This window comes from Camelina sativa, chromosome 3 (assembly GCF_030686135.1).
Source record: "Camelina sativa cultivar CO46 ecotype springtype chromosome 3, ASM3068613v1".
Lineage (NCBI taxonomy): Eukaryota > Viridiplantae > Streptophyta > Magnoliopsida > Brassicales > Brassicaceae > Camelina > Camelina sativa.
In genome coordinates this window covers 15,892,530-15,918,068 of record NC_141882.1, presented here as the reverse complement: position 1 = coordinate 15,918,068, position 25,539 = coordinate 15,892,530, and the positions used below count along the sequence as shown (strand labels likewise).

Below are 25,539 nucleotides of genomic sequence, written 5' to 3'. Positions count from 1 at the left end.
CCTCGGACATATCCTTATCACCATCATTATGATCATCACCATCACTGTCATTGTCAGAGTTCTCTGGACCAGCATCCTCAAACCCAATTTGACATTCCTTGAGATCGTGTTTAAGAAATCCACATTTGGTACAAAAGTTCTGGAGTCTTTCATATCGGAACTTAACAATGGTGTTTTCTTCAGCAATAAAGCATATGTTTTTTTGGAAACGTAACGGATCATCTACATTCCAGTCAATTCTACTCTTACTGCCCCAGTTTGGTTTTCATTCTCATTATAGTCAACCTCAGACAAATAACCTAGTTTGTTACGTACCCATCTAGCCATAGCATTGGTTAAGCAAAGGGTTGGAATACCTTGGATTTACACCCAAAAAGGGATGATCTTCTGGTCTCACTGATATACGGACACCAAAAGACGGTGCTCCTACCAAAGGCTCAATTTGATTGGAAAAACTGAAGGATCCAGGATTTTAAATCTGTGGATGAGTATAACTCAGAGCTATTTAAGATAGTCTCAATCCTAAAGTTATGTGGTACCGAGGTGACTGAGGAGGACTTGCTAGAGAGGACATTCTCTACCTTTCACTCCAATAACGTACTGCTTCAACAACAATATCATGAAAAGGGGTTTAAGACGTTTGCAAGCCTCATCTCTTGTTTGTTGCTTGCTGAGCATAGCAATGAGCTATTGATGATGAATAGTGCTTTGAGACCTCCGGGTACAGCTCCATTACCGGAAGCTCACAAGGTTGACATGGTTAACTATGTCCATAGGGACAAGTTTGGTCGTGGCCGTGGGAGAAGTAGACGTGGTGGTCCTGGTCGTGGTAGTTACCAAGGACACAATTTTGGTGGTCAAGGCCGTGGAAACCGATTCGGCTTCGGCCGTGGTCGGGGTAGAGGCCGCGGTATATTTAAACTGAAACATAAGACCAAGTCCACTTGCCATAGATGTGGCATGGATAACCACTGGATAAAAACATGCAGAACTCCTAAGCACCTTGTTGATCTCTATCAAGAGAATTTGAAAAAGGATCCAGAAGCTAACTTTGGTTCATCTCGATGGTGAAGGTGATTTCGACCATGAGAAGGATAACCTATTGGATTATGAAACATCTGATTGTTTAAGAGAGGATAATTAAACTCATATGTGGTCTTGATTTAATTTTATCTTTATGCTTGCATTTGATTGGATAATTATTGTTTGGATTATTATTTTGGTTTAGATTGAATTATTTCCTTCATTATATTTGTTTATTTTTTAAACATAATTTCTTGTCCATTATTAGAAATGGCTGAGGACAAGAATGTACTTGTGGTTGATAGTGGATCAAGCCACACGATTTTGAAGGATAAGAGATATTTTGTTAATCTCATAATGAAAAATGCCAATATTAGTACAATTGTGGGTATAGTGAGCTTAATAGAAGGCTACGTTCAAGCTCATATTTTATTACCTAATGGCACACATCTTGAAATAAGTGATGCATTATATTCACCCAGCTCAAAGAGAAGCTTATTGTGTTTTAAAGACATTCGTCTGAATGGTCTACATGTTGAAACTAAGGGTGAAGGAAACCAAGAGTTCCTTTATATTACTGAAATCACCCAAGGACATAAGAAAGTTCTAGAGGCTATACCCGCACTAGCCACTGGTTTATACCATGCTAAGATAAATATGATAGAAGCTAATTTGGCAATGAACAAGATGTTCAATGAACAATTAACTTTATGGCAGGACCGGCTTGGCCATCCGGGTTCTAACATGATGCGTAAGCTTATAATGAATTCAAATGGGCACACTCTTAAAGAGAGAAAAGTTATCCCTAAACATCTCACGTGTGTATCATGTGCACAAGGGAAACTTATTATAAGGCCATCACCAGTGAAAGTCGTTAAAGAGACTTTAAATTTTCTGGAAAGGATACAAGGAGATATATGTGGACCAATACACCCACCTTGTGGGACATTTAGATATTTTATGGTCATGATAGATGCATCGACCAGATGGTCGCATGTTTTTTTATTGTCAACTAGAAACCTTGCGTTTGCTAGATTGCTGGCCCAGATTATACGTCTGCGAGCCCACTTTCCAGATTTTCCACTAAAGACTATACGTCTAGACAATGCTGGTGAATTTACATCTCAAGCGTTTAATGAATATTGTATATCCATGGGGTGAGTGTGGAACATCCTGTGGCACATGTCCATACACAAAATGGATTAGCTGAATCCTTCATTAAACGTATTCAATTGATTGCTCGGCCATTACTTACGAGGTCGAACATTCCTGTGTCGGCTTGGGGACACTCAGTATTACATGCAGTTGAATTAATACGCATCAGGCCATCTAGTGAACATAAGTATTCACCATCCCAATTATTAACGGGTCATGAGCCAGACATATCCCATCTAAAAACATTCGGGTATGCCGTTTATGTACCGATTGCTCCACCACAGAGAACTAAGATGGGACCTCAGAGGAGGATGGGAATATATGTTGGATATGATTCTCCCACCATTATTACGTATCTTGAGCCAACTACGGGTGATTTATTTAAGGCCAGATACGCGGATTGTCAGTTTGCTGAATCCAAATTTCCTATGTTGGGTGGAGAGAATAACAAGCTGGTTAAAGAAATAACATGGAATCAAACATCCTTAAATTGGCAAGATTCTCGGACTCTAGCCTGTGATGCAGAGGTCCAAAAGATTATACATTTGCAAAAGCTAGGTATACAATTACCAGATTCCTTTGCTGACCAAAAGAGAGTAACGAAATCGTACATACCAGCTTGTAATACACCAGTACGTATTGATGTTCAGAAGGAACACAATAAGCAAGTTGCTACAGAGCCTAAGACCCGTTTGAAACGAGGTAGACCATTAGGTTCCAAAGATAAGAACCCTCGAAAATCTAAGAAAGGTGCAAATCAAACCGAGATTAAGGAATTAACAGACATGACCGCGGCAAATCCTAAGGCACCGAATGAGGTTTGGGACGATGAACCTCAAGGTCCTGAAGGTATTGATAATAATGAGATCTCAATCAATTATATCATGTATAGAATACAATGGAACCGTAAAGATGTCGACATTGATAAAATATTTCCATACAATGTAGCACTTGAGATAAATGAGGATCATGAACCCACGTCCATTTTAAAGTGCACTCAAAGTAAAGAATGGTTAAAATGGAAAGAAGGTATCGACGTGGAATTAAGTTCATTAAAGAAAAGGAATGTGTTTGGTCCGATCTTAAGGACACCATTCAATATAAAGCCAGTAGGACATAAGTGGGTCTTTGTAAGAAAGAGAAATGAGAATAATGAAATCGTGAGATATAAGACACGGCTTGTAGCACAAGGATTCTCTCAAATACCATTAATAGATTATGAGGAGGCATACTCCCCTGTGATGGATGCAATGACTTTTAGATATCTAATAAGTCTGGCTATAAGAGAAAAACTGGATTTGCGGTTAATGGATGTTGTAACCGCATATTTATATGGTCCACTGGATAATGAAATTTATATGAGATTACCAGAGGGTATTGAGCTCAAAGGTAAGAGTGGTTCTCGAGAACAATACTGCATAAGGCTAAAAAAATTCCTTTATGGACTGAAACAGAGTGGGCGCATGTGGTACAATAGGTTAAGTGAGTATCTAGCCAAAGAGGGCTATAAGAATGATCCCATAAGTCCATGTATTTTTATAAAGAAGTTTGCAAACAAATGGTTTGTGATAATAGCAGTATATGTGGATGATTTGAATATCCTAGGAACCTTTGGGGAAATCGCCCAAACAGTCGAATATCTAAAGAAAGAATTCGAGATGAAAGACCTAGGCAAGACTAAATTCTGTTTGGGATTGCAGCTTGTGTACATAAATGATGAAATCCTTGTGCATCAAATGACATATACTGAAAAGGTACTCAAGAGGTTTAATATGGACCAAGCTCACCCATTGACTAGCATGATGGTTGTGAGGAGCCTTGATTTGGATAAAGATCCATTCGGCCTAAAGAAGAACAATGAAGAAGTTCTTGGTCCGGAAGTGCCATACCTCAGTGCTAGCCACACTAGATCAGGCATATGTTTTGTCGTGAACCTCCTACCTAGATTTAGCTCTTGTCCAACCCAAAGGCACTGGGACGGTATTAAGCATGTATTACGTTACCTACAAGGAACATTAGATTTGGGTTTATATTATACTAACCATAACAAAGAAGGTTTAGTTGGTTTTGCTGATGCAGGTTATCTATCGGATCCGCATAATGCTAGGTCTCAAATCGGCTATGTGTTTACACACGGTGGTACAGCTATTTCGTGGCTTTCTATGAAGCAAACCATTGCAGCCACATCATCTAATCATGCCGAAATCTTAGCAATGCATGAAGCCAGCTGTGAGTGTGTGTGGTTGAGGTCAATGACTCAACACATCCGATCAGATTGTGGCATGGCCGACGATAAGGAGCCTACGGTTATCTATGAAGACAATACGGCATGCATCACACAGCTTAAGGAAGGATACATTAAGGGAGATCGGACGAAGCACATATTACCCAAGTTCTTCTTCACACATGAACTACAAAAGGCCAGAGAAGTTCAAGTGGTACAAGTTCCTTCTTGCGACAATTCAGCCAATCTCTTTACCAAGTCACTACCGACATCAACATTCAAGAAGCTCACACATCAGATTGGAATGCGGAGACTTAAGGACTTCTAGGGATGCTTGGAACAGGGGGAGTAATGCGTGTTGTACTCTTTTTCTTTCACTATGGTTTTGTCCCAATGGGTTTTCCTGGTAAGGTTTTACCGAGGCAGCACCCCCAAGCACATTACCGAGATCCTTTCTAGCACTTGCACGGTTATGTCATCCAAGGGAGAGTGTTGTAAAACATGGATGGTGGATTTCCATAACCGGTCCATACACGGCCCATACATGGTCCATGTACGTCCTAGTGTTTACGGCCCATGGCCGAAGGCCCTTTACCTATTACCTAGTCGGTTTGTACTAATGGTTTGTCTATCCCTATATATATGTAATGAACGATTGAATCAATAAGAATAAGACAAGAGAAAACCTCCTTCGATTTCTCTAGTTTACAAAAATTTGAGTTTTTTAACTAATGTACCACATTCAGAAACAAAAGTTGTGCGTTCTACCACATTGGTTCAGTCCTTTCGGGAAATACCACATCTAATAGATGAAAATACATTTGTACCCTCCAGCCATCGAATAGAAAAATCTCAGAAATCTATTTTTTTATTTTTTTCCCGTATCTTGTCTTTTCATATTTTCTGAAAAATTTTAAATTATTTTAAACTGAATAACTTTTAAGTTTGGGGTGCATTAATGGTTGCCATCATTTTATAGTGGACAATGGACCTACAACATCGCCAGAGGTGCCAACTTTGTCTATTGCCATCATTTTGTCCCCCAGCTCTCTTATATTGGAAACCGTTACATCACACACATGATGTCCCCAGGTGACCATTACATCTAACATTGTCCACCACCAAATTATTGTCCTCCGTTTCTAATTCAGTAACCACATTTACCTCATATAGCCCCTCTTCTAGATTGGACTCCACTCTAGTCCTATTGTCTACCTGTGAAGATCTTGTGGATAACAGCTCTGCATACTTGTCTACATTTTCATTATTGTCCACCACTTTCGCCAACTTAGCAGGCCAATCAATAAATGCAGGCCAATCAACATACCAACTCATTCGCAAAAAAAACAAAATTTTTTTCACACAAAACTTCAATTAATAATTTCGTACCTGCGATGTCGTCCACCATAAAACCTACAATTTCGTCTTCTTCTATTAAATGTGTCAACCATGTCCCAATATCCCCTTTCATTCTCTTTTATTTTATTATTTAATCTCATACTCCCTTTTACCCAGAATTCCTCTCTTTTGTCAACATTTAATACAAGCTTGGGTTACCAATGCATTTAATGTGAAGTCACATGTTGTCCTACGGCGGCACACGATATTTCAAGAGTTTTTAAAAAAATGTGCCACATTCTGAAACCAAAATTGTGGGTTCTACCGACTTAGTCCTTTTGGATTATACCACAACTTAGAAGTGCAAAGACGCATATAACCCTCAACATTAATCAAAGCTTTTGGAAAAAAAAAAAAAAATTGAATTTTGTATAGCTCAGTGTGTATGTCCTGTCTTTTGATGTTTTGGTCAGAGAAATAATATATTTGGTCTTGTCTTCACGTGAATGAGGTAGGTGAAGATCTCATTTGAATTACAATCTTTCTCTAAATTTATGGGTTTTGCTTCTTCTTTTTTATTTTATGTAAAGAAGATTCCACTATGAATGAGAAAAAGAATCAGTCACATTTGTCTCATACTTCTTATTCTTTTAGCTTCGTCTGTGGACAAATTTAAAATTTTACTTTTTGTCCATCGTATTAATTGATTCACATTATTTTATTTTTGGTTCATGACATGTTTTCTCCACTGTAATATTTGTGTCTACTATCTAAAATCTTTTCTACGAGAAATATATATTTCGTCTACTTTAAATATTATTTTTTACTATGCATATTTTATCATTTTAAAATATTACAAATGTATATACATATGTTTTAATGGACAACTTATAAATAATTTCTATCGTTTATTAGTCTACAAGACTACCGCCCACTTACTTAAGGGTAGTGAACAAACTTAAGTCAAATATAATTATTGTTTGCCGGATAAATATTGTCCACAGCTGATATTTTGTATATATAGATATAGTTAATTATTTGGTAAACCAATTAAAAAATTCTAAATATATAAATATATAGTTACACACTTTCGTCGTATCATACTTGTATTAAATGCGAAGTCAGATATATTATACCATCGCTGCATGTTCCCTTTTTTAATTATTTTTATTTTGTGCATAGAACCACTTAAATAAAATAAACAACACAAATTTACAGCTAAATGCCAAAGTAATTAATGCCCCGTTAGATGTTGTACTGCCTCGCCGAACGCCATATTTCAAGGGAAGAGAAGAGGGCTATTTAACATCATTTGGTACAGTCACTTTGGGTAAATTGGAAAATGTTTTTCTAATGTGGTAAATCTGAGAAGATTTATATACAATGACAGATTACAAATATTTCAATGGCAGATTTCAGAGCTATTTAAATCATTTACCATGGCTGCTTTTGGTAGATTAGAAAAGATTTCGGTAATGTGGTAGACTAAAAAAGATTTATAACCAATGTGGTAGATTACACTAAATTCCCATTAAATAAAGCAAACTATATAATAATCCTCATATTCAGCTTCATCAGCTAAGTAATATAAAACCACATTGATTGATGCATATCCCATTACCTAAAGGTTCATGATAACGAATATATGAGAGAGATTGGATCATCCTCCAACTCATTTTTTCAGTTAAATTCAGGATATGAATCATATGATGACCATTGACACTATTGAAAATGACCAAAACCTTGATTTGCTTGCCAATCGGATCGAACCCTAAGACATTATCCCTTTTGTAATTTGTCCTCGGTTCAGGTAAGTTCTCATATTGTCCCGTGCATTGCATTGCATTCTCATAATCCTCCTTTATGATCATTATACTGGAAAAATAGAGCAAACCGGAGGCATATATCTACAACCTTGGTAGAAGATTAAGTCAAACGAGATATTTGTATGAAAATCAGAGGTTACAACAAGAGACGACTTGTCGTATGGATTTGGAGGCTGAGGCGATGAAAAGAAAAACCAATGACCTTCACTTTCCTTTTTGACCCCAATTAAGTTACGTGGACGACCCGAGGACCTACTTAACAACTCGGTGAAGTATGGCTTGCGAAGGATGGACCACCATTTAGCTTCGACACGCAGCCAAATCTAGCGATTGACTTTGCTGGCAATCTCGAGAGTATATCAGGAATGAGATCATCGATAGGGATGGAATCTGATCGCTTTCTTCTCTATTCATAATTGTGTTATATTTTTAATAATTGTATATATGGAGTTAGGGTTCGAAGGCATATATGCCAAACAAAATCAGGTTTGGTTAATTTGGTTAGATTTCGATTTCCAGGAATTAACTGATCAGCATGTCCTCTGTTATTTTGTTCGGTTACCGTTCGGGTTCAAACCGATTTTAAAAACTGAAACCGATCGGTTTGACCATATTAAAACCATAGTTAATCATAATAGAAACTTGATACTTTCCACAACTATAAACATTTGAAAAAAATAAAAATAATAATCATGAGTTAGAAATTTTAGATTTTATATTCAGTCTATGTCTATAAAATTAGTTTTCCTCTCTTCTCGTTCTGCCACCTAAATAACATTATATTTTTAACTTTAAAATAAACTTAAAATATTCATTAGTCCATATTTATGTTACCTATAATTAATAGAGAGTTTAAATAAATAAAGATTTAATTATATAAAATAAATGAAATGTTAAAATAAGAAAACAATACTATAAATTCTTTATTAGTGATAATAATATAATTTAACTTTACTTTTAAATTAACCACAATTTAAAATTTCAAAATGTGTTAATGAGTTTTAGAATAGAAGTAAATTTTAAATTCATGGTAGAATAGAACAAAATTTATGTAATTGTATTTATAATATTTTAAACAAAAAGGGTTCAAAAAAAATTTTAGAGATTTGTCAAACAAAAATGTTCATGCTCTGATACCATGAAAATAAACAGATGCCAATAAATTTATGTATATTGATCTTTGTGATTGACATACATACATATAAAGAAGATCAAACTGAAATAGCAAATCAAGGAGTATCTACAACTAGGTTCCCGCGGTTTAGAATGAGCTTTTGCGCCGGAAGCCCCCGAATCTTACTCAGTGGGCACCAACTAAAATACCTCTGTTGCAGAGCTTGTTACCAGAAAAAGATGCCACGAATATGCTGTTGTAAGTGAACCGGTTATAAACCGATATATCCAAAACACTCAAGTTAATTGGTCGAGAATTCTTTTATGGTACGTTGAACTTGCTTCGATGGGTAAAGATGTTGTAACGATATGCTATTATATATATGTACCTTTACACTAAGTAATGTTGATGAGATTTGATATATTCAGATTTTATACAAAATAGTGTTATGTTAGTATCAACATATAATATATACAATTAGGTCAACGATCGATAATCAACATCCAAACCTTTAAAAAATGTTTTCATGGAATTTGCATAAAAAAGAAATTCTTTTAAAGATAAAAAAAATTATGAGGTAGTCATCAATTATTCTTTCTATGATATTTTAAAGTGAACTTAGTTACCACGTGATATATATCAAATTATTTTATTTGTCAAGAAAACATTATCAAATATATATGTTGAATACTAATTAGTGGAATAAGTTCATTATTTATAATAGATTTAAGTTAAAAAAATTGAATGATTATATTTAAGTTCAATAATTTATATTGATAGACAATGTTTTCAATTAAAATTCCACGCATTGGACGGGTACAAATTCTAGTCCTTATATAATATGAAATCAATCGAAACTTTAAAACAATCAACTGATACAACAAACAAAAGACTGAAAACCTCTCTATTCTTTGATGATGGTCGCCCACATGACATCCCCTTACACTTACACTACACATGACAAGTTTCTTGTTTCCTTGGTTTCAATTTCGCAGCTCGTTCTTCGTAAGATGCTGCAGGAACAAAACAAAAAAAGCAAGAGGGCGTATGAGCTTTCCATCTTTGCGTATGTGCATGTTGCAGTGAGATATGTCGAAGAAGACTTACGCTCAGTTGGTCGAGATAATAGGGGAACGTGTTCTGCTCGTTTCTTCTTTTTTTCTACATCATTGCATGAGCTTTGTTCTGTTGAAACTGAACGTTTTGAGTTGATTCTCTCGTTCATAGAAGTCATCTTAATACTTACGGTAAATGAGATACTTATATATCATACCATTGCATGCTGGTAAACAGTTCCGGAGAGCCTCCTGATAAATCACAGACTCTAATTGGTATGTCAACGACTCATTCTTGAAGTGAGACCGAAGTGACTCTGCAGCGCCTTTAGGCATGAGAGAGGGTTGTTATTATCATATCTACTGAATCTAAAACCATTTCCAAGATATCTCCATCAGACTTACTTACCTGGAGAACATATGAAGTCAACATTTTCAAATTCACATGTACGGAGGACTAAGGGAATCTCGGAGGCCAACAGATATTGAGGTTTTCTTGGCGTTTTCTTGGTGTCCAACAATGTATCTATCACCTGCGTAAGTACCATTCAGTTCATTGCAGAATCAATATTTGAAGAAAATATAAACACCTAAGTAAGGGTTGGAATGAACTGGAAAAAGAAATTGGAACAAACATGAAGGCCCCCCAACAAGTACATACATCAACCGATTCAACGCCCTGCCCAATCATGAATAGCACCGCAACCATGCAGCGGATCTGGTGCCACAGGAAAGCACTGCCTCTCATTGTAAATGTGCAAAGCTGATCACCCTCATGACTTCACAAGAATATAAACAAGGAAACTGGTGGTTTTAGGACCAAGAAAAAAATAAAAAGTAAACGATCAGAGAATCATGGGTGTATATAAGCTAGTGACTGGTGTGAGGTTAACAATGGGTGCCATTGTGCCCTAGAGGATGCAAAAAAAATTATTGTTCCTGTGACTTCTAGAACATGATTTGGTCTGCCCTAAAATTTACCCAAATCTATTAGTCATAACCCTATGACCTAATGGTCTACCATTCGTTCCTCAAAAATCTTACGGTGTTAAGCAAAATTCTTAGTTGAACCTTATCCTTTATAGCATGCAAAATCAGTTTAAAGAATACTGATGCAGTCAGAAGTCATCAATAAGGAACAAAAGATTTGCTTGAATGTGCTTTTTACCAAAGCCGACCTATTTTGACAAGGAGAGACATCAAAGAAAGTAACACGTCGAGTATAGCAATGCACATTTGCCACGTCCATCTTGCAGAAGTTCCTAAAATCATGCTCTCCGATGAACTTCTTCCCAGCAATGTCCATGGCCTAGAGGAAGATGTGAATCAAAATGAGCATCTATATTGTTTCACTTTTAAATTCTTTTAACATATTGACAAAGAGTAGAGACTACTGCACCGAGAGATTCAGATTTTGTCTCCAAAAGAAATATTTGTATTCTCTAGCAGAGCAACTGAACCTGTACACAAGAAAACTAAAAACGATAAGCAACACACAAAGGTATTCTGCAGTCTTAAGAGCGGGAATAGTCAACACAAGAACGAAGGAGATACAAAAAAGGTAACACACAAACCTTGCATGAAAGTCAATTGGAGCCGGAGACCATCCAGTAACTCGGATGTCATCAGGGAGAGCACGATTCAGAACTCTCACATAATCATATTCTGGTCCTAAACCAGAGAAAGCAGAGAGTTACAGCAACACCATTAAGAAAAGGGAAATCACCAAAATGAATTACATTCTCAGAGTGAAACTATTTACTTTCACCCGTTCTCCCATTAACTTGTCCTTCAGAGTCTCCAGTAGGTGCCTTCAGTCTGGATCTTAAAAACAGAGCAATCACCTGCATCAACAATCAAATATATGAGATTCCATGAGGCGACCTAAGAGATATTTGGGAATGCTCATATTACAGTGTTTTTAGAAGAACATGAGCACAATGAGAAATTGATTATTAAACTGCTGAGATTATATGATAAATGATTGGCACACTAGATCATTCGCCACAGACAAACAGTGAGATTGCTAAGTAAGATCGAAAGAAATTATCAAGAGAGGGCCAAGCAATCCACCTGCCCCGTGGACGAAACACCTTTATCTGTTCTCCCGCATCTCGAGTAACAAGAGTCTTTCTTGTCACCAATTAAAAGCCGTGTCCTTTCAAGTGCTTTAAAAATTTCTGACTGTGGGGAACACACAAGTTACTCATCATGTAAAATACACATCAGTTATCTGTTAACAAAACAAAACAAAGAGAACCTCAACACTTGGTTCCATTTGTGCTTCAGCCGAAAAGCCATAAAATCTGAAATAAAGACAAGTCTACGATTAGGACCAATGACATGACGTTGGAGAAGATAAAATAACGTATAAGAAAAACATATGGCATACCTCTTACCAAAATACATGATTTTTAGTGCAACATATCTCTTTGAGATAAGATGACTCGGTATACTATTCTTATCTCCCTTTCTAACTCTCCTTCTCCTAACTAACCGATCATCCTTCACTTCCATCTACAACATAAACACCAAGGAGACGTTCTTGGCAACCTCGAACGAACTAGTTTGAATTCAACCAAAGGTTAAGAATATGTTTACCTGTTGACATTGGCAGCTTGAAACCTGAGACAACAATTCAGCATTTTCCGCTTCTAACTCCTGATGATATATATAGAACAAACAATGAGAATTAACAACACTGAAACACCATCTAACACTTGTACATGAGAATTAACCGAAGATTGAACACAAATTTCAAATTCAACCTCAAGCACTGTGTATTTAGATCGTTCCACTAACAAAAAAAAATTATTAACCTACCACGAAGGGTACAAGCATAGGGCGAAGAGACTACGGAGAACCAGAAAAAAGTTGAAGAAACGAAAGATAACAAGTTGTACGGAGATTTCTACCTTGACGCGATTACGGAGAAACACTAGTTCGGTTTCTTTAGCGATTTCAGAGTCTCGGTCATCGCCGCCGGGATCGGATTTTCCATCGGACATAGTCATTAGTTCAGCGGCGGCGTTTAAGACGGTTGCTCGTATGACGGCGAGGAAACGATTCGACGCCGGTTGGAAAAAAAATTCAACGCGGCGTCGACGAGAAACAAACACAGAGATACTTATGTTTCTCTATTTACATTTTAGTTCCTGTAGTTATTGATATTTATATGATAACCCTTTTATTTTTGTTTAGTTGTCTTTAAGATGATAAGATTTTGACGATCTATTTAATTTCGATTCTGTAGCTAAAACTAAATATTGTTTATGACGACGACAAACAAAAAAATATATTAAATATCAAATATTTATGACGACAAACAAAAAAAAAATTAAATATTAAATATTACAATATTGGATTATCATTCTTCCTCTATTATAATCATTGTAACACAACCTATTATTAATATTCAATAATATCAGATATTACATAAAAATTCAATAATATCAGATATTACATAAAAATTCAATAATATCAGATATTACAAAATATATATATATATATATATATATATATATATAAAAAGAAAAGGAAAGCTTAATTTAATAGTTTTCTAGAGAATTTGTTAGAAATGTTTCTCAAATATTCTTTTCAAAAATATCTATTATTTTACACAATTATTAAATTAATTTTTCGAATCTTTTTTAGGTTTGTGTTCTAAAACCAAAACCCTAATTCTGTTTTAATAAAGAAACTTCTATATAAATTCAAGGCTATATAATTATTTTGTTTTCCCTTAACAATCAGCAGAGCTCATAGTTTCGTTTCAATTATGGGAACTACTAGTCTTGGGAGATCTTGATTCAAGTGTTAAAGAGATCGAATTATACACAACATTCAATGAGATTACTCATGATGTATCCTCAGTTAAAATTTGTGGCAACCGAAACACTGGCTCATCTCTTCCTTATGCATATGTTAATTTCAACCATAGTTCCCAAGGTAATATAACCTATATTGCTCAATCAATCATGTTGGCTTTTTTTAGTGTTTAATCGTTTGAGAAAGAGTTTAGTTTCACGTGTTCACTAATCTAGTGTACACTTGTAGTTTTTTATTCGTTATTATGTAGGTGACCATTGCATGATTTTGGTAAACGTGTTCATGTATGTGAAGTTCATTAACGAATTTAATTGTTTCTGGTTTGGTGTTTTTTTTTTTGTTATTGTTGTTTCTTGTGTGTGGATAAAACAGCAAAGATCGCGATGGATGTGCTGAACTTTCATAAGTTAAAGGGGAAACCGATGAGGATAAATGTTTTCAGAACGTGATCCTAGCAAGAGGAGGAGCGGTCGAGGCAACGTGTTCGTCAAGAATCTACACGAATCTGTCGACAGCAAGCAACTTTGCGACATGTTCTCTACATTTGGAAAAGTTCTATCTAGCAAAGTAGTTTGTGATGCTTCCAGAGTTTCGAAAGGATACGGGTTCGTCCAGTTCTACTCAGAGCTTTCAGTCAATATCGCATGCAATGTTCGCAATAATGACAAACTCGTCCGTAATCAACATATTCACGTGTGTCCATTCGTTAGTCGTCGTCAATGGGATGAATCACCGGTTTTCACTAATGTGTATGTTAAAAACTTGGCTGAGACTGCGACGGATGCTGATTTGAAGAGGCTTTTTGGGGAGTTTGGGGAGATAACTAGCGCAGTGGTGATGAAAGACGGAGAAGGTAGGTCTAGAAGGTTTGGGTTTGTGAACTTCGAGAAGGCTGAGGATGCAGTTACTGCGATAGAGAAGATGAACGGGACAGTAGTGGATGAGAAAAAATTGTATGTGGGAAGGGCCCAGAGGAAAAATAATAGAGTTGAAGATTTGAAAGCCAAATTCAAAGTAGAGAAAATAGAACGGGATGTGAGAACAAGTAAAGGGTTGAATCTTTATGTGAAGAATCTTGAGGATTCTGTTGATAACAAAAAGCTTCAAGAATTATTCTCTGAGTTTGGAACCATCACTTCTTGCAAGGTACGTATGCAATCTCTTAGTAAAATAATTAATTTGATTCGTGAGTACGAGAAAGTTATCAAAATGTATTTTGTAGGTCATGGTCCATTCAAATCATATGAGCAAAGGTGTTGGGTTTGTTGAGTTCTCAACGAGCGAGGAAGCTTCTCAAGCTGTAAGTTTGTAAACATGGTTTTTTAGTTATGCCTTTTAAATCAAGAAACTCACGTCTAATTATTATTATCTTATTTTTTGAACATAGATACTCAAGATGGATGGGAAGATGGTGGGAAACAAACCTATCTATGTTTCTTTGGCACAATGTAAAGAGGAACGTAGATTTCATGATTTACAAACTCGATTTAACAACCTCCCGCAAAACGTTGTTTCGTCATCAACTATAACATCAAGTCCTCACCAACATCTTTTCTTTAGTCAAGCGGCCACTCCGGCAACAATATTATCTCCGCAACCTCCAGTCAGAGGATACAACAATTTACAGCCGTATTTCATGTGTGGATCAAGATTGCCAAACAGTTTCCCTCCAATGCCTATCCCTAATTTCATGGTGCCACAACCATTTCGTCCAACATTATACCCATCTACTCCTGTCAGCTTCCACCCTAGTTCGCCACAATGCTACTACTACAACCTATTAAACCCACGGGGTAACATTTAGTAGCTTATAGGGATTGAGGGTCTTCTTTAATTTTGTCGTGGTGGAAATTTTTTAAGTTAAAGTCATGTCAGGATTTACTCTTTGGTTTTCAATATGGTTACGTTTTATCTCTAAGTGGCAACATTCATGTTTACTTTGAGCTCGATCAAACCTGTTTTAAAAGAAGAGGAACAAACCAATGCAAATAGGTTTTAACTTAAGTGATGGAAAAACTACAAAAACTGTTAATGCATAAAAATAAAATAAAACTTAAGTCCAAGAAAATCCGAAATTGTATGGTTCATCCTCAAAACTATCAACTATCTAAAGCCATTTTTTGTAACATTGAAGCGTCACAACCTATTCGTCGGAGGTTTGACTCTATAAATACGAACTATCCAGTTGGATGTTGTGTAAGCTTCTTCTAAGTGTTCAAGTTTGATGTCTTTGTTCCCTATCTCCACCCCTCTTGCTCTATCATACCTGCCAATAACTCCACCACTCAACTTTTTGCATACGTAAACTAAATGTGTGTATGATAAATTAAAACTATCTTCAAAATGCAAAACGCTAGTGTTTAACATACCCGGGTGGCTTGCCATACTCTGTGGTCAGCTCACCGAACCTGTAATAACATAACTTGTACCTATACACGGAAAACACATTTAAGATAAATTGCATCGTCCTCAAAATTATAACAAGCTAAAAGTAGAGTCTTGAGTTGAGTGTCAACTTACATGAGACAGTTCAGCATCTTTGGTGATGCACCTTTGTCTACACGGAATTCACCATTCACAAGGTAATCAGGTTCCTTGATCACTGGGAATACTCCACCTCCAATTCTCACCATCCACAAGAACCTAACTCACATAATGTTTCTTATGAGGATCAGTAAATACACTAGCACACAAACGTTTTCTTACGACTCCTAAGAACTGGAAGACCATTGAAGGTATTAACGTGCCAGGGATGGTAGAGATGTATGTAATAACAACTAAATCTTAATTGGGCGACTCAAACCAATTGCCACAAGTCACATGTAGAATCTACCCATGACAGCTAGTTTCTAAATCACCAGCCACTTCCATATTTGGTTGATAAGTATCCACTTAATACTAGCCCAAGCCATTTATTTTCTCACTACTAGTCAAAATTAGTGACCACAAACCCACAGTTATATAATTGAGAATGTTGCCTAAGTAAAAGTTTGAGTATTTCTTTAGCAAGCCACCACCAAATTAATGACATATTTGACTGACACGCAACAATAACCAGATTTTCAGTAAAAAATGCGACGAGGAGTATACATGAATTCATGAGAGACGTAAAGAGACTTACTTGTTGATATCATCTGAGGAATAACCAGTAACACCACCAAACACGACCAATACATAGTTCACATCAAGTGACCTCATGATGTCATACGCCTCGTCTTCATTAGAAGACATAGCACGTCCAACAGTAGCAATATGTGTGTTGTTCCAGGTATTGTTATCAACGATGACAGTTCTGTTTCCCATTGCAGTGATTTGGTACCCATAGTCCCACCATGACATGATCTTAGCATCAGTGGGAGTGTTTTGCCTAAGCCAGTAGTAGGCCTCACGGTAATCATCAAAAAGGATTCTGTTCCCATGGGCTCCTCTTGCAGCTAGGACAATTGAGGGAGATGAATATGCCTCTGATGTCACCCATGTGCAGTGAATAGCATATCTACTGAGCAGATAAAATACTCCAACAAGAAGGGCAATGGCACCATTCTTCTGAAAAGGCTGAGACTGATCAAGTGTAACCTGCTAGGACATAAGAGACGAGGATTAAATTTTCTCCGTTCACCAGGGAAGCGTGCTACAATTCAAAGTAGTTGGCAAGTAGTACAATAGTTTAAACCAAAACCGATCAAAATTTGGTGGGGACAAGGATACTAAAGATTTACCTTTGAAGAGGCTTTTGAACTACCAGCTCCTTTCGTGGAACCAGTCTGGGAAACCTTTTGCTTCGTCCTTAACAGAGAAGTTAAATTCTTGACAGTGGCAGAGACAGCTATGGCACTAATAAGACAAACTGCTGGAGTAGCGACGAGAATAAGCCGAACCATGACACCAGCAAAGTACAAGCTAGTGAGACCATACATGACGATAAATATAGTAGCATCTGACAAACGCTTGAAACAGAAGTAAAGTCCCGCTGGGAAAAGGAAGAGCAGAATATGGTAGTCAAACATGAAAGATGACCAGGCCGTAGGCTGATGCTCAGAAACAGAAGCAATAATGGGAATGTGATCCTTTGCGTAAGTCGGATCAAGCAATGAGTAAAATCGACCAGTCCATGGAGATATATAGCCAGACGCCGTTCCTACACCCAAAGCAATACCACCAACAAGAATAGCCGATGTCACAGTTATCCTCAAAAAGGTTTGGAACAACTTAGTGTCATTGAGCTGGTACTTCACCCAGTCCAAGAAGTAAAACACCTGTACAAGTAGATCAACAAGATTTCATCTTTACACTATACTCTTAACAAGATCTCAAATTCAGGTGGTGGAAAGAGAACAAACCTGCATCAATAAGAATACTCCCATTGCACCCATATGCTCACCAGATTGAACATGTTGAAAACCAACAAACCGAATTTGCATAGCGAGCAACATCCCCAAGATATACATACAGTTATAAGCAATGTAAAGCCTCATTGAATACCTCCCCGTGATCAACAACACCAAGACGTAAAGCGGAACCAAGTTAATAATAAACACATACCCACCCCAAGCCGAAACCATATAAAAGTAACCAAACGCAGAGCCAAGAGCCCAAGCCAACGAACCAGTGTTCACCGCTTTAACAAACAGATAAAACGTCAACAAAAGCGCGAAAATCGCCACAGCTTCGTTATCATACGAACCAGCAACAGACCGAGAAATGTATCCAGGACAAATAGCGATAAGAACAGCAGCAACGAGACCAGCCCCTGTATCCCAAATCTCTTTACCGAAGAAATAAGCAACGAGAGTCGTATTCGACGCGAAGAACGGAGCCGTCAACACACAAACCTCACGGATATGAACGAAGAATCGGAGAAACCGTAATGCCCAGTAGATTAAAGCGGCGGTGACCATGAGACCAGGATAAAGCGTACCACCGATGATTCGACCAAGAGGATACCAGCTCTCGGAATCGAACCAGTTCCAAAACTCGTAGAAGCCTTTCTCCGTGAGGAAAAGAGTGGTACGGTAGTTGAAATACGGATCGAATTCGTGGATCATGGATTCGTAACGGAGAACACTGAAGAGACGAGCTATGAAGGCTAAGATGTAGACGAGACCAAGGATCGCGATACGGAGTAAGAGCTCTTGCTGCTTCGTCTTCAATTTTAGGGATTTGAAAGAGAAGAAACTACTGTTGATCAGATCTGGACTCGTCGTCGTCGTCGCCATGGATTCCGATTTCGCCGGCTCTGATTTACCTCCCATTGAAATGGATAAAGTAACGCGATCTCCGACGGTGATGATCTGAGTCAAGTCGTCTGTGTTAGAGAGTGTTTAAGCTCGGTTAAGCTCTGTGAGTTTTGTTCATGGGGATTTGTGATTTGTGATTTTTTTTTTTTTTTTTTTTTAAAGAATAGAAAAATCAAATCAGTGATCAAAGTCAGTGGAGAAGTGTTGTGAGTGGCAGATCTTTTGGGCTTTACTGAGCCCATTGTCAATTCATTTCTTTTTGTCAATAGTACAAAGACTAAGCACGAACGAGGATTCCCTTGTTTTCAGAATCAGGAATACAACACCTGTTTTTGGTATAAAACGCAAGCTCGGTTCTGTTCTATACAGACAAGGTTGTAATGTACAATGGTAAGTGCCTAAGTGGTAACTCCTCGCGTACTAGATCGGCTGACTAGGGGAAAAGGGTCATTTCCGACCTGTATAATGTCAAAAGTGCCAATTTATACCTATACAAACGATCGGTGTCAATTTCTACCTATACTCTATAAAATTCAAATTTCATACCCAATTTTATAAAATAGTGCCAATTTCAAAGTCAATATAAACAAATATTAGTCAAGAGCTGACTCAGATGACACATGTTTGAGGAGGTGGCATCGAGCATCAAAAACAGCGTCGTTTTGATGCTTTAGTTTCGTTTTAAAAAAATTGCAACTGCCTAGAATCGAACCCTGGTCCATTAATCTTTTCATCAATGCTTTAACCAACTGATCCCATGCACAAAGTTATTCAAAACATTTGGGAACTTTTATGTTTATAACTATATCTGCGTGCGATAATCTCTACTTCTTCATCTTCCTTTTTTTCTTGGCATCATCAATGGCTGCTGCGTTCTCCATCTAGATCTGCCTCCGTTGGCCCAGTCGCTGATTGTTTCCGTTTATTGTGGTTTTCCAAGATTTGATGTTTTACTTTTTGATTCTTTTAAATTTTGGAGATTCTCTGTTCCTCTATGATCATCATCATCATCATCATCATCACTAGGGTTTTTGTTTTCCAGTCAATTTTGAATGAGGATGCCAAAATTATAAAAACTAGAGAAGTTAGAAAAATTTGATATGTTCGTCTCTCTTAGCAAGCAGAGATCGATTCAAATACTATGGAGAAGGAAATCAAAGAACCATGGTGGAGCAGCCATCGACAATGCCAACAAAGAAAGGAAGAGGAGGAAGGAGGGAGATCGGTCGATATAGTTATAAACATAATCTTTCCATATTATTTCGAATAAGTTTGTGGGATCAATTGGTTAAAGGTTTGTTTAAAACTTTGAGAGACCAGGGTTTGATTCTAAGTAGTTAAATTTTTTTAAAACAAAACTAAAACATCAAAACGACATCATTTTTGATGCTCGATGCCACCTCCTCAAACACGTGTCATCTGAGTCAGCTCTTGACTAATATTTGTTGATGTTGACTTTGAAATTGGCACTATTTTATAAAATTGGGTATTAAATTTGAATTTTGTAGAGTATAGGTAGAAATTGACACCCATTGTTTGTATAGGTATAAATTGGCACTTTTGACATTGTACAGGTCGGAAATGGCTCTTTTCCCGGCTGACTAGTAACTAAGTTAACTGATCACGTGATTAGCTCATGGTCTAGTCATGGAATTTGGTGTTGGTTAATGTATTGTCGAACAGTCCTATAGAAGACTTCGTCTCTATTCTATCTAGAAAGCAAGTATGATTATGTTTTTACGTGAACACTATTTATACATTTCCTTCAATGGGAATTATTGAATGTACGAAATGAATATAAGTCGTAAAATTACTCTACACAGAACAGAATCTGACCGGTGAGGGTATGCATTTAGAAGTCTGCATGGCCTTCGATCTCGGAGTACGTGAGTGCAAGCGCACGATGAAGTTTCCGTGGAGACAAAACCTCAACCTCGGCCAAGAACGTTGCTGTGACAGGCCGGTGATCCGATAGTTTAATCTCGTTTCTTCTGTAATTAAAGAGCTTCATTCCCTTCCCATTCCAAATGATGCGGTCACACCTGATCAATCACAGTCACTTCAAACTTATCAATTTTGCCTTTTTGTGCATATTACGGAAAAATGTTGTATCACAGTTTATGAAGAAAATACCAGGCTGGTCTGCGTTTCCCGGATTCCGGGTCATCTCCGATGTAGTTTTCTGAATCGATTTCGTATTTATATGTTGGTGCAAAATCTAAAGTTCCCTCTGACCATCCCTCGAATACGTTCCCTTTTGTCATCTCTCTTGAAAGCTACCAGAGAATAAAACACATAATTGCAAACGTGGTTTAGACCCTCTATCAATAGATTGCTTCATCTTTTAACTTTAAAAACATAAGAGTTAGAACTTTGTCACTTAGTATTAAACCTAAACAATGCAGTGAAGGTACCTGGTCATACTCTACCAACCTCTGCCATTCCTTTCTTGCAATAAGTTCATGTATCTCCTCATACGACAAGTTAATCCGATAATTCAGATCTCCCAGCCAGATTATTCTTCTACACAAGGTTATCTTGTTATGTTCAAAACTTAGATATTTAAATGTAGTTGAATGTATCAGTTGAGAAATTAAACGTACTCATGATCATGGATGCTTCTTGGAAGCTCATTCTCATTTAAAGAATGCGGAAGAAACTGTGTTCTTCTATGAATTTCACGTACATCTTCGTTTCTTTTCTCTTCATCTGTATCCTTTTCCCCAGATGACAGATGCGAGCACAAGAAACAAAACGGTGTCTGATAGATTGACAAGCTTACCGATACGGATCCCTATAATAAAATAAGAAACCGTAAGTTATTTGCCAGCCTAAGAATAATTATTCAGAGTAGCTAGTATGAGAAATCAAGACCTTGTTACCAATGTAGCCCATAATACCAACACCAACAGTAGATACACAAAGGTTGCTTATGTGCTTGCGCAACTTCCTCCGAACCCAAATGGTGAGAAACACTCCAACCATCTGTTTGCTCACAATCCGTACATATGAAGGTTTTCTCAGATTCTTGATAGTTAGATTTACTGACTTCAAGGAACCACGTCTTTCCGACGCATATTGGTTTAGCAGTTTCAATGGAGGCTCTGGCCACCTCAAACCAACTCTTTCAGTGTAACTAAATCTTTCCTCCCTTTGGGAATCACTATTAATCTGCACTGAGAGAGAGCGGTCCGGCGTACTTGAAGATGAATATTTCCTTGGTAGATATTCTTGTATGGGCAAGCAAGATGGGTTGTCAGTGGTAGAACCCAAAACGTCTACATTAGTAAGTTGATCTTCACCTACGATTGGTTTGTCCGTGTTTTCACTAGAACTGGGTTTCTTATCCATTAAATGAATCGCATCGCAAGCATCATGACTGGTTTCAACAAACATATCTTGTACGCTGTAAGAGACCTCTTCAGATTGCTTAAACTTCGATGGAGAAGGGGGATCACTGTGACTTACAATCTTCAACTTTCTAGGTCGAATTCGGTTTAAGGCATCCCGTATCAAGTTCTCCCATTCATAAGCAGGCTGATCATTCTCCATACCAAAAATGTTTCCAGCATTTAAGGGAACGATTTCCTGAAGACTGAAACGAAATGAATCATAAACACTGAATCCAGAACTCATTAACCAAGGTAGTTAAACAAAAGAGTCTGAAAAAAAAAAAAAAAAAAAACATACCCAAGAACATAAATGTCAGCAGGTTCAGCAGTGTCTAGCCAACCATCGATATCCAAGTCAGCTGGTGGAACTCTTCCTGCAGCATTCCATGTCCCAGCACAGATTCTAGCTACATCAAAACCACATACCAGGGACTCACTACGGTTGACCGCTAAGCAACACTGTTTACACATGAAACAGTGGGACTTCTTAAAGCAAATGTTCGACAACATAGCATTACAGGAGAAAAGAGAGACTAGAAACAAAAATCTCTGTCTACAAACTCACAAAATAACAGAAACATTAACAATCAGGAAGACAACATTGAGGATGCAAAGATAAGCAGAGAAATCCAGAAGACCTGATTGCTTTGGTATCCATATACTGCACCCTGAAAGTTTCTGAATTTCGTCTTCTGAGCTTAGGCACATCTGAAAATTAGTTTTGGATAGAAACAATTAGGAAAACTGAATCTGAATAAGCAATAATGTTTAAACCTTCATAGAGAGTATTCTTCATCAAACGCAAACGCTATCACTATAAAATTAGCCTAAACAACAAAGTTATAACGATTCAAGGTACATAAATTGAGAGTTACAAATCACATTACCGTCAGTATCAACAAGTTGATTGGTAACTCCAGAGCTACTCGGGTCAAGTTCTGCTAACACCAAATTCAGATTCAGCCACAAAAAAGAGTATGGAAAAAAAAAATCTAATTGTTCCCGGAGAATTAGGATACGCTGACCTTGGACTCTCTCTACGCAGTCATCGTCACTATCAGCGCTATAATCTGATTCAATAGCAGAAACGTTGAACCATTTACGGATTAAAAGACGTGCCCAGTAGAGCTGGAGACAGGAGAAAGCTGAGCAGCAAATCGTAGCCCAATTGCTCTGCAAAATTTCACATTGTGAGTTATCCCCAATTAAAAAAAAAAACCAATTTCAATCAACTATACGACAATGATATAGCAGAAGATATAAATCCGCATACCACCGTTCGTCGTGATCGTGATCGTACTTCCGCCATTAAATCCGGTCAAACCAAACTGAGAGAGGAGGAGGAGGAAGAAGAAGACGCGGTTGAGACTTAACGACCCTTTGGTGGGAGACAGATTGAAAATGCAGATATCATTTTTATTTCTTTCTTACGTTAGAACCGGCAGTTTAGTAAATTGATTAAATTTCGGGTTATATCGGTTTAGAAAGGTCAACTAACATATAAGTAGGTTGGTTTTTTCCTTTCTTTACGATGTGCCTGATAAGAAAAGAACCTTCTTTTATTATCTGATTAAGCAATACAAGTGTTAACAAGAGACTCTAGGGGCAGCTAGACATATCTCTCCCCCTCTCAAATGACACATGTGTCAATTTATTTTCTCACAACAAACATAATTCCCTCTAATCCCTATTTTCTGTATATATACAATTGTTATTTACATGTGTTTAATTCTTTACTCTGCACGTGATGTCTTTTCCCTTCTCACATACACCTGATGCAGCTTATCAATATCCCCCCTTCGAAATTCAGCTTGTCCTCAAGCGAAAAGTCTGGAAACTGTGTCTGTAAATAACGAACAATCTCCTAAGTGTCTTCATGATCCCGAAGGCCTTTCCAATGAACCAATGCTTCCAACACGCCATTATCGTTATAACGAGTCTCCAGTACATTAGCAGGTTCCACTATCAGCTCATTATTCTCGTTGAACAGCTCTGGTAAGGGAATCACTTGATGATGATCGCCCAGAACTTTCTTTAGTTGAGATACATGAAACACCGGATGTATCTTCGACCCTGCAGGTAATTGCAAACGATATGCAGCTTTACCAATTCTCTCCATCACTTCATAAGGACCATAAAACATCGCTGCTAACTTCTGACAAGCTCTCTTAACCACTGATTGTTGTCTATATGGTCGTAACTTCAAGAACACCCAATCCCCCACTTCATGTTCAATATCCCTCCTATGTTTATCCGCATTGTTCTTCATAATCTGTTGTGCATAATACAAGTGATCCTTTATTTGGGGAGAGTATTAAATCCCTCTCCTTCATCATCTCTTCTAACTCTGATAGTTTTGTCAAATTTTTTTCAAATCGTAAGATAGGAGGAGGGTCACGACCATAAAGAACTTTGAATGGTGTGCATTTCAATGTAGTATGATAAGAAGAGTTATACCATAGTTCTGCCCATGTCAAGTACTGGTGCCATGTCTTAGGATGTGTAGACGCAAAACATCTTAAGTAAGTCTCCAAACATCGGTTCAATAGCTCTGTTTGTCCATCGGTTTGAGGGTGGAATGCGGTGCTATATTTGAGCTTAGTACCAGATAACTTGAAACAATCTTTCCAAAAGGCACTGATAAAAGTGTTTTCTCTGTCTGATACTATAGATGATGGAAAACTGTGTAGTCTCACCACCTCTTTGATGAATAACTTTGCCACCTCAAAATCCGAGAATGGATGTTTAAGGCTCAAAAAGTGACTATACTTGCTCAATCTGTCAACTACTACCAATATAACATCCTTGCCTTGAGAACGGGGAAATTCTTCCACAAAATCCATGGAGATATCCTCCCAAACTTGTTTAGGAAGCGGTAGGGGTTGTAACAATCCTGCTGGGGACAGTGTAGAAATTTTTTGTCTCTGGCAAACATCACACTCCGACACAAATTTCTGCACATCTTTCATCAACCCTTCCTAGTGAAAAGATTGTTGAATTCGTTTAGCTGTTTTAAGCACCCCCGAGTGGCCTCCTAATATACCCGTATGATATTCCTCCAATATCAAAGGGATGGACTTAGATGTCTTAGGTAAGACTAACCTATTCTTGAACCATAATCTCCCATTCCTCACGGTGTAGCCATTGTTTTCAGTTTGGTCTGCTTGATACGCTTGTATCACTTCCTATAGATCCTTATCTTTGTCAATCTCTTCGTATATATCCTGTAGTTGTAATGTTGTAGGAACTGTTAATGCAAGCAAAACAGGCGATGGTATTATCCCTTGAGGTTGCGTCATTCGAGATAGCCCATCAGCTGCAGAATTTTCCACTCCAGGTTTGTATAT

The 25,539-nt window shown here is 37.4% G+C and overlaps 3 protein-coding genes and 1 pseudogene across 15 annotated transcripts; 1 reads left to right on the top strand and 3 right to left on the bottom strand.

The window, feature by feature from the left end:
- Positions 1–9,433: 9,433 nt before the first annotated feature.
- LOC104777405 (uncharacterized) lies at positions 9,434–12,968 on the bottom strand. Of its 10 annotated transcripts, none has more exons than XR_015593410.1 (14): positions 12,651–12,934; positions 12,337–12,396; positions 12,128–12,252; positions 11,996–12,041; positions 11,809–11,919; positions 11,498–11,579; positions 11,310–11,406; positions 11,135–11,195; positions 10,904–11,044; positions 10,371–10,514; positions 10,145–10,268; positions 9,954–10,061; positions 9,788–9,874; positions 9,434–9,693 (listed from the first exon to the last, which is right to left on the bottom strand). XR_015593410.1 is itself a non-coding variant. In XM_010501654.3 (14 exons), the coding sequence occupies exons 1-14, from the start codon at positions 12,747–12,749 to the stop codon at positions 9,632–9,634; spliced, it is 1,302 nt and encodes a 433-aa protein (XP_010499956.2). In that variant the 5' UTR covers positions 12,750–12,968; the 3' UTR covers positions 9,434–9,631. The 10 variants fall into 10 exon arrangements, 4 of the variants coding, with proteins under 4 accessions (XP_010499956.2, XP_010499955.2, XP_087361937.1 ...); XR_015593411.1 differs by having other exon boundaries at positions 9,788–9,865; XR_015593408.1 differs by having other exon boundaries at positions 10,397–10,514.
- Positions 12,969–13,935: 967 nt separating this feature from the next.
- LOC147946994 (polyadenylate-binding protein 1 pseudogene) lies at positions 13,936–15,367 on the top strand (annotated as a pseudogene).
- A 179-nt stretch (positions 15,368–15,546) lies between these two features.
- On the bottom strand, positions 15,547–19,302 carry LOC104777404 (dolichyl-diphosphooligosaccharide--protein glycosyltransferase subunit STT3B). The gene is made up of 6 exons (XM_010501651.3): positions 17,904–19,302; positions 17,283–17,819; positions 16,685–17,139; positions 16,084–16,206; positions 15,933–15,992; positions 15,547–15,829 (listed from the first exon to the last, which is right to left on the bottom strand). The coding sequence occupies exons 1-6, from the start codon at positions 18,813–18,815 to the stop codon at positions 15,700–15,702; spliced, it is 2,217 nt and encodes a 738-aa protein (XP_010499953.2). The 5' UTR covers positions 18,816–19,302; the 3' UTR covers positions 15,547–15,699.
- Positions 19,303–20,506: 1,204 nt separating this feature from the next.
- Positions 20,507–23,692, bottom strand: LOC104779077 (type I inositol polyphosphate 5-phosphatase 1). 4 transcript variants are annotated; one of them, XM_087505785.1, is made up of 10 exons: positions 23,466–23,692; positions 23,218–23,365; positions 23,080–23,130; positions 22,831–22,900; positions 22,491–22,595; positions 21,675–22,395; positions 21,404–21,594; positions 21,215–21,323; positions 20,934–21,076; positions 20,507–20,842 (listed from the first exon to the last, which is right to left on the bottom strand). In XM_087505785.1, exons 1-10 carry the CDS (start codon positions 23,499–23,501, stop codon positions 20,653–20,655), a joined length of 1,764 nt encoding a protein of 587 aa, XP_087361911.1. In that variant the 5' UTR covers positions 23,502–23,692; the 3' UTR covers positions 20,507–20,652. The 4 variants fall into 4 exon arrangements, with proteins under 4 accessions (XP_087361911.1, XP_087361912.1, XP_087361915.1 ...); XM_087505786.1 differs by having other exon boundaries at positions 21,215–21,320; positions 23,466–23,666; XM_087505789.1 differs by having other exon boundaries at positions 22,491–22,599; positions 23,466–23,635.
- Positions 23,693–25,539: the final 1,847 nt, after the last annotated feature.

Coding starts and splice junctions, on each gene's coding strand:
- LOC104777405 (XM_010501653.3), bottom strand. CDS start 12,749: ATGACTATGTCCGATGGAAAATCCGATCCCGGCGGCGATGACCGAGAC. Junction 11,407..11,497: donor TAATGGGAGAACGGGTGAAA/GTAAATAGTTTC, acceptor TCTCTGGTTTAG/GACCAGAATATGATTATGTG. Junction 9,694..9,787: donor ATTATCTCGACCAACTGAGC/GTAAGTCTTCTT, acceptor TTGTTCCTGCAG/CATCTTACGAAGAACGAGCT.
- LOC104777404 (XM_010501651.3), bottom strand. CDS start 18,815: ATGGGAGGTAAATCAGAGCCGGCGAAATCGGAATCCATGGCGACGACG. Junction 17,140..17,282: donor GTTCAAAAGCCTCTTCAAAG/GTAAATCTTTAG, acceptor ATGTCCTAGCAG/GTTACACTTGATCAGTCTCA. Junction 15,993..16,083: donor AAGATGCTGAACTGTCTCAT/GTAAGTTGACAC, acceptor TTCCGTGTATAG/GTACAAGTTATGTTATTACA.
- LOC104779077 (XM_087505785.1), bottom strand. CDS start 23,501: ATGGCGGAAGTACGATCACGATCACGACGAACGGTG. Junction 23,366..23,465: donor CACGATCACGACGAACGGTG/GTATGCGGATTT, acceptor GAAATTTTGCAG/AGCAATTGGGCTACGATTTG. Junction 21,324..21,403: donor AGAAGCATCCATGATCATGA/GTACGTTTAATT, acceptor AACCTTGTGTAG/AAGAATAATCTGGCTGGGAG.